This window comes from Amblyraja radiata, unplaced genomic scaffold (assembly GCF_010909765.2).
Source record: "Amblyraja radiata isolate CabotCenter1 unplaced genomic scaffold, sAmbRad1.1.pri S68, whole genome shotgun sequence".
NCBI lineage: Eukaryota > Metazoa > Chordata > Chondrichthyes > Rajiformes > Rajidae > Amblyraja > Amblyraja radiata.
The window spans coordinates 8,843-20,563 of record NW_022630162.1 but is presented as its reverse complement, the minus strand read 5'-3'; the positions used below and the strand labels follow the sequence as shown (position 1 = coordinate 20,563).

The 11,721-nt window shown below is 52.4% G+C and overlaps 1 protein-coding gene across 1 annotated transcript in view; it reads left to right on the top strand.

The window, feature by feature from the left end:
- The window catches only part of LOC116969512 (negative elongation factor E-like), a 15,607-nt gene extending 7,210 nt beyond the window's left edge, over positions 1 to 8,397 (top strand). The window contains exons 2-4 of the mRNA XM_033016376.1: positions 5,842 to 5,868; positions 6,614 to 6,683; positions 8,231 to 8,397. Coding sequence (XP_032872267.1) covers positions 5,842 to 5,868; positions 6,614 to 6,683; positions 8,231 to 8,397 — 264 coding nt within the window. The remainder of the gene's footprint in view (positions 1 to 5,841; positions 5,869 to 6,613; positions 6,684 to 8,230) is intronic.
- The last annotated feature ends 3,324 nt before the right edge of the window (positions 8,398 to 11,721 follow it).

Genomic DNA, 11,721 nt, shown 5'->3' with positions numbered 1-11,721 from the left:
TGATGGAAGTGAATGAATATACGATAGTAGTGTTTAAGAGCTTTTGGATAGGCAGATCGATATGCGTGAATGGAGGGATATGATCACCTGCAGGCAAAGGAGATTAGTATATTTTGGCATCATGTTCGGGCCCAGACAGTGTGGGCCGAAGGGCCTGTTCCGACATGTTTGATCACTTTGTGATATTTAGTTTTGTTTCGACACAAAGTGCTGGAGTAACTCAGCGGGTCAGGCAGCATCTCTGGAGACAGGGAATGGGTGATGTTTCGGGTCGAGACTGAGAGGCAGGGGAGAGGGAAATGAGTTTAGTTTTCTTTAATTTAATTTAACTTACGTAATTTAATTTAACTTAGGTTACATCATTTAGTTAGTTCAGTTTAGTTTAATTTAGTTTAGTTTAATTTAGATTAATTTATTTAGTTTGATTTTCATTAATTGAGTTTAGTTCAGTTAATTCAACTTGAGTTAGTTTTAGTTTATTGTCACGTGTACCGAGGTACAGTGAAAGCTTTTTTGTTGCGTGCTAACCAGTCAGCAGAAATACTGTATATGATTACATGGTCCGCAGTGTACAGATACAGGATGAAGGGAGTAACGTTTAGTGCAAGGTAAAGTCCGATTAAAGATAGTCCGAGGGTCCCCAATGGGGTAGAATGTGAGGTCAGGACTGTTCTCTAGTTGTGAGAGGACGGTTCAGCTGAGTTACCTGATATAGCCGGGGAGATGAAGTACTTGGATTAAAGATTGGAATTTAGTACATTCTATCTCCACAGGATGATGACCCCTGGATATGGTTACATGCTTTTATCCAAGTTAAATTAAAATCAGGTCAGAGGCTAAATATTTCCCATCTTCCGTATCCCTTTCATCTTGTAGTGAGGAGGAGCAGCCGCACTGAGGGAGGGAGGGGGGTAGGGAGGGAGGAGCGCGGTGAGGAGGGAGGGAGGAGCTGTGAGGAGGGAGGGAGGGAGGGTGGGAGGAGCGGTGAGGAGGGAGGGAGGGAGGGTGGGAGGAGCGGTGAGGAGGGAGCTCCACACTGCGGGGAGGGAGGGAGGGGTTAGACCCTTGAATCACATTGTTATTAACTAAACTCCTTCTTACTTTTCTCCCCATCCTCAGCTGTCTGTGCGGACGAATGCAGTGAGTAACAACTGTTTCTGTACCAGCCTCGAAAATGAGCAGTTAGATTTACACTTGTCAAACGTACCCGGCCCCTACACCCCCTCTCCCGTCTCTGTAACCCCCTCACCTCTGGATCCTACTCAAAAGCCCGACCGATGAAGGCCAATGTGCCCAAAGCCTTCTTGACCACCTTATCTACCTGTGAGGCCACGTTCAGGGACTCTGTACCTGTACACCTTGATCCCTCTGCTCTACAACACTACCCAGAACACTACCATTCACTGTGTAGGTCCTGCCCATGTTAGACTTCCCAAAATAAAACATTGTATCGAGTCCAAACTTCGTCGTCAAACATTTACTTTATTTGGTGTGATAAGTTTGACATACATGTGCGTTGGGACTCTCTACCATATTGAGTCATTGCTGCTGCTGCTGAGCGAGGATGTTGACTTGAGCTCAGCTGTCTGTAGACTGGTGATCTCAAGGTAAGATCTGTTGATGCAGCAGGACACTCGCCTTAACCCATGACGTCACGTGACAGTTGTTGTAACCACTGACGAGGGCTCGACTGTAAGTGGACTGACCCAATGATCTTATAGCGGAGCAAGATAGGCTACTCCTGCGGAATACAATGGGCTGACGTGTAGTACGCTATGGAGGGGATCATGGGCATTTCCCCCCCCCCGCCCATTTTAGTAACCTGAACCTACCTGACCGACCCGACTCGCAGTGTAATCAATGTTGCGGGGCAACAGTTTGTGTGTGTGATATAGGGTTAGATTCATAATTCTGTCAGTTCATACTTCTTGTCAAGAATAAAATTTTACTCTGGTAATTGTCTTTTTTAATGTTTTTTAAATCATTTCTTTTAAATGGCTCACAAGCAGTGTTTGAGTTGATTTTGTAGTAACCGGAACCGACCCGACTGGCAGGGTAATTGACATTGCGGGGGAAGTGTTTGTGTGTGATATAGGGTTAGATTCATAATTCTGTTAGTTCATAATTCTGTTAATTCTTGTTAAAGAATAAAATGTTTATAAACACATACATGAATGTGATATAAATGTATAGAATTCTATAACACATACAATTATATTTCTTCTGATCCAATGATGAACTTTATTTCAGACTAGACAAGGGACATTAAATAAGAAACATTGCAAACCTCCCCGCAACTTCACACACACTAGGCCTTATGCCCCCCCTTCCCCTGCACTCCCTCGCCTGCCCCCTCACTACAATATCTCCCCCCCCCTCCTCTGCCCCTCTCCCCTCTCATGTCACACGTCAAGCAGCCCGCAGGATTCGCCACACGTCACGTATCGGATTGCCCGTGGGATTCCCCACACGTCACGCCGTCTGGTAGACCCTCCCCCCCATTACGTCACGCCGTCAGTTGAACTGCGAGTCCCGCATCGCATCGCGCCGTCAGGTTGACCGCTCCTCACGTCACGCCGTCTGTTAGACCCGCCCCCGTACGTCACGCCGTCAGGTAGCGCGAACCCCACGAGGGTACACAAAATTGCTGGGGAAACTCAGCGGGTGCAGCAGCATCTATGGATCGAAGGAAATAGGCGACGTTTCGGGCCGAAACCTATCTTCAGACTGATGGGGGGTGGGGAAAGAAAGAAGGAAAAGGGGAGGAGGAGGAGGAGCCCGAGGGCGGGAGGATGGGAGGGTGGGAGGAGACAGCTAGATGGTGAGGAAGGGGAGGAGACAGCAAGGGCTAGCCAAATTGGGAGAATTCTATATTAATGCCATAAGGACGCAAGGTCCCCAGACGGAATATGAGGTGCTGTTCCTCCAATTTCCGCTGTTGCTCACTCTGGCAATGGAGGAGACCCAGGACAGAGAGGTCGGATTGGGAATGGGAGGGGGAGTTGAAGTGCTGAGCCACCGGGAGGTCAGGTAGGTTATTGCGGACTGAGCGGAGGTGTTCGGCGAAACGATCGCCCAACCTACGCTTGGTCTCACCGATGTAAATCAGCTGACATCTAGAGCAGCGGATGCAGTAGATGAGGTTGGAGGAGATACAGGTGAACCTTTGTCGCACCTGGAACGACTGCTTGGGACCTTGAATGGAGTCGGGGGGGGGAGGTGAAGGGACAGGTGTTGCATTTCTTGCGGTTGCAACGGAAAGTGCCCGGGGGGGGGGTGGTGCGGGAGGGAAGGGAAGAATTGACGAGGGAGTTGCGGAGGGAGCGGTCTTTGCGGAAGGCAGACATGGGGGGAGATGGGAAGATGTGGCGAGTGGTGGGGTCACGTTGGAGGTGGCGGAAATGGCGGAGGATTATGTGTTGTATTTGCCGGCTGGTGGGGTGAAAGGTGAGGACCAGAGGGACTCTGCCCTTGTTGCGTGTGCGGGGATGGGGAGAGAGAGCAGTGTTACGGGGTATGGACGAGACCCTGGTGTGAGCCTCATCTATGGTAGCGGAGGGGAATCCCCGTTCCCTGAAGAACGAGGACATTTCCGATGCCCTGGTATGAAATGTCTCATCCTGGGAACAGATGCGGCGTAGGCAGAGGAATTGGGAGTAGGGGATGGAGTCTTTACAGGGGGCAGGGTGGGAAGACGTGTAGTCCAGATAGCCATGTGAGTCAGTGGGTTTGTAATGTCTGTCGGTCAGGAGTCTGTCCCCTGCGATGGAGATGGTGAGGTCAAGGAATGGTAGGGAAGTGTCGGAAATCGTCCAGGTGTATTGGAGTGCCGGATGGAAGTTGGTGGTGAAGTGGATGAAGTCAGTCAGTTGTGTGTGGGTGCAGGAGGTGGCACCAAAGCAGTCGTCAATGTAACGGAGGTAGAGGTCGGGGATGGGGCCCTGGTACGTCTCGAACAAGGATTGTTCAACGTGCCCGACAAAGAGGCAGGCGTAGCTGGGGCCCATGCGTGTGCCCATAGCTACGCCTTGTGTTTGGAGGAAATGGGAGGAGTCAAATGTAAAGTTATTGAGGGTGAGGACCAACTCCGCTAAGCGGAGGAGAGTGTCAGTGGCTGGGAATAGGTTGCTCCTCTGGTCGAGGAAGAACCGGAGGGCTCTGAGGCCATCCTGGTGGGGGATGGAGGTGTAGAGTGACCGGACATCCATGGTGAAGATGAGGGGGTGAGGGCCCAGAGAGTGGAATGCGTGGAGGCGGCGGAGAGTGTCTGAGGTGTCTAGAACATAGGTGGGGAGGGATTTGACCAAGGGGGATAGGATGGAGTCAAGGTATGTGGAGATGAGTTCGGTGGGGCACGAACACGCAGAGACAATGGGTCTGCCGGGAGAGCCGGGTTTGTGGATTTTGGGGAGAAGGTAAAAACGGGCCGTGCGGGGCTGGGGAACGATGAGTTTGGAGGCTTGGTCAGGTAGGGCGTGGGAATTGATGAAGTCGGTGATGGTGCTAGAAATGGTGGCCTGGTGCTCGTCAGTGGGGTCATGGTCCAAGGGTAAGTAGGAGGAGGTGTCCGAGAGTTGGCGCGTGGCCTCAGCTTTGTAGAGATCGGCGCGCCAGACTACCACGGCACCTCCCTTGTCGGCTGGTTTGATGACCCAGTCTGGATTTTTGCGGAGTGATTCGATGGCAGTGCGTTCAGAGGGGGAAAGATTGGAGTGAGACAGGGGAGTGGAGAAGTTGAGGCGGTTGACGCCGCGGCGGCAGTTCTGAATGAAGAGTTCCAGAGCCGGGACTTTATGAGGGGGGTTCCACGAAGAGGGGGTGCGTTGGAGACGGGAAAAAGGGGTCATCATTAGGGGGCGAGGACTCCTTCCCATGGAAGTGCGCTGTGAGGCGGAGACGACGGTAGAAGCGCTCCAAGTCATGGTGGGCGCGGAACTCATTGAGATGGGGACGGAGGGGGACAAAGGTGAGACCTCTGCTGAGGACAGACCGTTGGGTGGGGGAGAGGGGGAGTTCGGGGGGGATGGTGAACACCCGGCAGGGGTGGGAGTTGGGGCCAGAGGAAGGCAGGTGGGTAGACTGGGGACGGGGCGATGTGTGGGGGGGGGGGGATTGTGGCTGTTGGAGGGGTGGTGGGTGGTCAGGGGGTGGGGGGGGAGAGAGGGCTGTAAGGTGGGTGGGGAAGAGCGGGTGTGACCACCCCACGAGGGTGACGGTTTAACCAAAGATCATAGAGCAGAGTACTGGAGTAGCGTAGCAACAGTATGCGTCATGGGTCGTGACCCCACTGCCGTGAAACCTCCCTATTCTGTTGCTGCTGCAAGTCAAGATTTCATTGTTCTCCCCCCCTGGGGATCCGGGACATCAGTGCCCCTAAGAAAGATGGCCGCCCCCCCTGGGGATCCGGGACATTAATGCCCCTAACAAAGATGGCCGCCCCCCCTGGGGATCCGGGACATTAATGCCCCTAACAAAGATGGCCGCCTCCCCTGGGGCACCGGGACATTAATACCCCTAACAAAGATGGAGGAGACAGGGGAGGAGGGTGGAGGTGAGGGGGAGAGAAAATACAGGGGAAGTCAAGTCAATTTTATTTTATAGCACATAATTTGGGGGAGAGGAGGGGAGGTGGGGGAGGGAGAAAGAGGGGGTGGGGGGGTTCATTTCACTGCATTAATGTGCATGTGACAAATACAATTGACTTTCGGGGAGAGAGAGAGTAGAGCAAGCTGAGGGAAAAGGTGGGGTGGCGGAGAGAGGCAGGGGAGAGGGCGGAGAGAGGCAGGGGAGAGGGAAGAGATAGGGGGAGGGTGGGTGGGCACAGAGAGAGAGAGAGAGAGGAGAAAGTACAGCACGCTGAGGAAACAGGTGAGGGGGTGACAGTGGGGGAGGGGAGAGAGGAGGGTGGGGGTGTTGTGATGTGATGGGTGCAAGGAGATAGATGGGGGGGGTTGGGAAGAGAGGTATTTGGGGGATGAAGGGGTAGGAGAGGCCAGTGATGGAAGAGGGGGGGGGTGATGGAGGGGAGGGAAGATAGTGGGAGAGGGTGGGGGAGGTGGATGGAGGGAGAGGCGATGGAGGAAAGGGAGAGGCAGGCGGATGGAAGGGAGGGAGGTGATGGGGATGACGAGGGGGAAGGAGTTGCGGGGGGGGGGGGGGGGGGTGAGGGTGGAAGTCTGGGGTGAATATCTGACACTTGAGGGGGAGGTGAGACGGGGGGGGGGGTTCAAAGTTCAAAGTAAACTTGATTGTCAATTCAAATAATGCAACAAGTAGTTACACAGAGGATTGAAATTGCGTTTCCCCATACTCCAAATGTGCAAGTAATATTTATAACACAGACAGACAATATACCAATAAAGATAGACAATGGACATATACATTATATAAATATTCACAGTGTGCCAGAGTGTAGTAACATTTTGAGGTATGTTATTAAGGTGCAATAATAAAAGGTGCAATAGAGGGTGTGAGAGAGGAGGGTGTGAGGGGGGGGGGGGTGAGAGAGATGGGGGGTGAGAGAAGGGGTGAGTTGTGAGATATGGGGGGGGGGCGGGGGTGAGAGAGGGTCATTGTGGCTCCCGGTACCTGACCAGGAATGTTCTGTTTGCAGAAGAAAGTGCTGCTGGCCTTCAAGAAGCAGAGTTCAGGAGCTCAGAGCAGCAAGGGAGGCATCAAACGCTGTTGATGACCTCGCAGTGACCTCCTCCTCGCTGAATTACGCTCAACTCCTCCGCGGTCCATCTACCAAGCGCAGGCTCGGCGAACGCTTCGCCCAACACCTCCGCTCAGTCCGTCTTAACCCACCTGATCTCCCGGTGGCTCAGCACTTCAACTTCCCCTACCATTCCCAATCCTGAATTTCTGTCCTGGGCCTACTCCATTGTCAGAGTGAGGCCCAGTGCAAATTGGAGGAACAGCGCCTCATATTTTGCTTGGGTCGTTTACACCCCAGCGGTATGAACATTGACTTCTCTAACTTCAGATAGCCCTTGCTTTCCCTCTCTCTCCATATTCTTCCCCTTTCCAGTTCTCCCACTAGTCTTACTGTCTCCGATTACATTATTTCGTTGATCCCCCCCCCTCCACTGACATGAGTCTGAAGAAGGGTCTTGACTCGAAAAGTCGCCTATTGCTTCTCACCAGAGATGCTGCTGAGTTACTCCAGCACGCAGTGAAACATCACCTATCCATGTTCACCAGAGATTCCCGATGTTGGGGAAGTCCAGAACAAGGGGTCACAGTTTAAGGATAAGGGGGAAATCTTTTAGGACGAGATGAGGAAAACATTTTTCACACAGAGAGTGGTGAATCTGTGGAATTCTCTGCCACAGAAGGTAGTTGAGGCCAGTTCATTGGCTATATTTAAGAGGGAGTTAGATGTGGCCCTTGTGGCTAAAGGGATCAGGGGGTATGGAGAGAAGGCAGGTACAGGATACCGAGTTGGTAATGATCAGCCATGATTATATTGCTTGGCGGTGCAGGCTCGAAGGGCCGAATGGACTACTCCTGCACCTATTTTCTATGTTTCTATGCTGCCTGACCCGCTGAGTTACTCCAGCACTCTGGAACGTCATCTATGCATGTTCTCTACATATGCTGCTTATCATAGAGTGATACAGTTTGAAAACAGGCACTTCGGCTCAAATCGCCCATACTGGCCAACAATGTCCCAGCTACACTAGTCCCACGCCCGCGCTTGGTCCATATCCCTCCAAACCTGTCCTATCCATGTACCTGTCCAACTGTTTCTTAAACTTGGGATAGTCCCAGCCGCAACTACCTCCTCTGGCAGCTTGTTCCATACACCCACCACCCTCTGTGTGAAAAGGTTACCCCTCGGATTCCTATTAAATCTTTTCCCCTTCACTTTGAACCTATGGCCTCTGGTCCTCGATTCCCTACTCTGGGCACGAGACACTGCATCGACCCGATCTATTCCTCTCATGATTTTGTACACCTCTATAAGATCACCCCTCATTCTCCTACGCTCCATGGAATAAGAGACCCAGCCTACTCAACCTCTCCCTAAAGCTCACACCCTCTAGTCCTGGCAACATCTCTGAACCCTTTCCAGCTTGACAATAGGTGCAGGATTGGCCATTCGGCCCTTCGAGTCGTTTAAAATATTTTTGCGTGTCTCCCCTAACCCCCTCCCTCCCGCCCGCAGCGGCCCCCCTCCCCCCCCCCGCTAACTGGTGTTCAGCCTCTTCCCCCCCCCACCGCCCAGCGCTGTACGACCAGTCGCTGACCGACACAGCCACGACCACAGTGGAGGCCAAGATGCTGGTGAAGACGGGAGCCATCAGTGCCATCACAGCCGAGAACAAGAACTCCGGCTTCAAGCGCTCACACACCCTGGAGGGGAAGCTCAAGGTGAGAGAGTGCACGTGGTAGTGGTGGTGGCTTTACAACCCACATGACATGCTTCCCCTCTGCCTCCCCAACCACCCCCACCCTCCCCATCCCCCACTCCACTTCCCCTCCCCATCCTCTTCCCCACCCTCCCCCTTCACCACCCTCCCCACCCACCCCCTCGCCACCCCCACCATCCCCCTCCCACTCCCCACCCTCCACCATCCCCCTACCCACCCTCCTCCCCCTCTCCACCCACCCCACCCTCCTCCCCCTCCCCACCCCTCTCCTCCTCCTCACCTTACCCTGGGTCAGGAGTATTTTATCACCCCTCAGAGTGTCCAAGTTACCCGTCGAATTCCTATTAAATCTTTTCCCCTTCACCTTGAACCTGTGTCCTCTGGTCCTCGATTCCCCTACTCGGGGTAAAAGACTCTGCATCTACCCGATCTATTCCTCTCGTGATTTTGTACAGCTCTGTAAGATCACCCCTCATCGTCCTACGCTCCATGGAATAGAGACTCAGCCTACTCAACCTCTCCCTATAGCGCACACCCTCTAGTCCTGGCAACATCGCTGAACCCTTTCCAGCTTGACAATAGAAAATAGGTGCAGGAGTAGGCCATTCGGCCCTTCGAGCCAGCACCGACATTCAATGTGATTATGGCTGATCATCCCCAATCAGTACCCTGTTTCTGCCTTCTCCCTATCCGCTATCTTTAAGAGCCCTATCTAGGTCTCTCTTCAAAGCATCCAGAGAATCGGCCTCCACCGCCTTATGAGGCAGAGAATTCCACAGACTCACAACTCTCTGTGTGAAAAGGTGTTTCCTTGTCTCCGTTCCAAATGGCCTACCCCTTATTCTTAAACTGTGACCCCTGGTTCTGGACTCCCCCAACATGGGGAACATGTTTCCTGCCTCTAGCGTGTCCAAACTCTTAATAATCTTATATGTTTCAATAAGATCCCCTCTCATCCAACTAAACTCCAGAGTGCACAAGCCCAACTGCTCCATTCTCTCAGCATATGACAGTCCCGCCATCTCGGGAATTAACCTTGTAACCCTACGCTGCACTCCCTCAATAGCAAGAATGTCCTTCCTCAAATTAGGGGACCAAAATTGCACACAATACTCCAGGTGCGTTCTCACTAGGGCACATGTACAACTGCAGAATAACCTCTTTGTTCCTATACTCCTCTTGTTATGAAGGCCAATATCTTTCCCAGAACTGAGCATCTACAGGAGTTGGTGACAGATGTGGTTTGGTGACGATCTCTCTGTTTACCCCCCCCCCCCCCCCCCCCCCCCGCATTGCCATCGGGAATTTGTCCTGTATTTTGACCTTTTGTCCCTTATTTGGGAGTGTGAAAGTTGGCGACCCTATGTCTGTGACCCACACCTCCCCCCCTCGCCCCCCCCCTTCCCTGTCCCCCGCACCTCCCCTCGCCTTATCATCCCCTTGCTCTGCCCCCGCCCCCCACCATTGTCGCGTCACGGATCGATTGCCACAGCCACAGCCACATCCACTCTATCCAGGCTTTTCACTAGTTGTGTTTAAAGTTTGGAGATACAGCGTGGAAAAAGGCCCCTTCAGCCCACCGACTCCGCGCTGACCAGGGGTCAACCCTTCTCTGAAGATGGACACAAAGTGCTGTAGTAACTCAGCAGGCCAGGCAGCATCTGTGGAGAACATGGATAGGTGACGTTTCACAGAGTGCTAGAGTAACTCAGCAGGCCAGGCAGCATCTGTGGAGAACATGGATAGGTGACGTTTCACAGAGTGCTAGAGTAACTCAGCGGGTCAGGCAGCATCTGTGGAGAACATGGATAGGTGACGTTTCACAGAGTGCTAGAGTAACTCAGCGGGTCAGGCAGCATCTGTGGAGAACATGGATAGGTGACGTTTCACAGAGTGCTGGATTATCTCAGCGGGTCAGGCAGCATCTGTGGAGAACATGGATAGGTGACGTTTCACAGAGTGCTGGATTAACTCAGCGGGTCAGGCAGCATCTGTGGAGAGAAGGAATTGGTGACGTTTGCGTTCAGTCTGAAGAATGGCTCGATTATAATCACGTTTTGTCTTCCTGCTGACTGGTTAGCACTCAACTAAAGCTTTTCACTGTACCTTGGTATACGTGACAAGAAACTAAACTGTTCAAGAAGGGTCTCGACCCAAAACGTCACCCATTCCTTTTCTCCAGAGATGCTGCTGGACCCGCTGAGCTACTCCAGCACTTTGTGTTTTTCTTTGGTGTAAATCAGCATCTGCAGTTCCTGCTGTGATCACCTGTTCATTCCAGTTCTATATTCATCACAATCATACTTTATTAGCCATGTATGTTTTACAACAGACGAGGAATTTCATTTGCCAGGTCAGTCATACAAATAAAAAGCAACGGAACACACAAAACACATTTGAACATAAACATCCACCACAGTGACTCCTCCACATTCCTCACTGTGATGGAAGGCGAAAAATAGTTCAATCTCTTGCCTTCTTTGTTCTCCATCGGTCGGGGGTCTCGAACACTCCCTTGATTGGACGACCTTGACTCTCGTAGCCGGCGGCATTTGGGCCCCCCGTGTCGGGGCGAGCAAGCTCCCACATCGGGGGAGATGTCAGCTCCTCCGCGCCGGTCGATCGGACCACGGGTCGGGGCTGGTCGAACCTCTGCGTCGTTGGAGCTTCCTGACTCGGCCTCTCCCCGAGACTGCGAGCTCTCGAAGGTAAAGTCCACGGCCCGCGGTGGGGCTCAATGTCAGTCCCGAGCGAGGCTTCCAGCTCCATCAATCATTGTGCTCCTGTACTCCTGCAGAAGTTTGATAGAGTTTCCATCCGCACCTTACAGCAGACCAATGGAGTTTTCTTTCAACAACCAAATCGGTTCGGGTTTCTGAGTCGCTGATGAACTTTCTTTGTGATGGGTTCAATACAGGGATGTGATGCTGAGGCTCTATAAGGCGCTGGTCAGGCCGCATTTGGAATATTGTGAGCAGTTTTGGCCCCCATATCTGATGAAGGATGTGCTGGCTCTGGAGAGGGTCCAGAGGAGGTTTACGAGAACGATCCCAGGAATGAGTAACCGTAGGTACAGGAGTAGGCCATTCGGCCCTTTGAGCCAGCACCGCCATTTCAATGTGATCATGGCTGATCAGTCCCCAATCAGTACTCCGTTCTTGCCTTCTCCCCATATCCCCTGACTCCGCTATCTTTAAGAGCTCGAACTAATTCTCTTGAAAGTATCCAGGGAACCGGTCTCCACCACCTTCTGAGGCAGAGAATTCCACAGTCCCACAACACTTTGGGTGAAAAAGTGTTTCCTCATCTCCGTTCTAAATGGCTTACCCCTTATTCTTAGACTGTG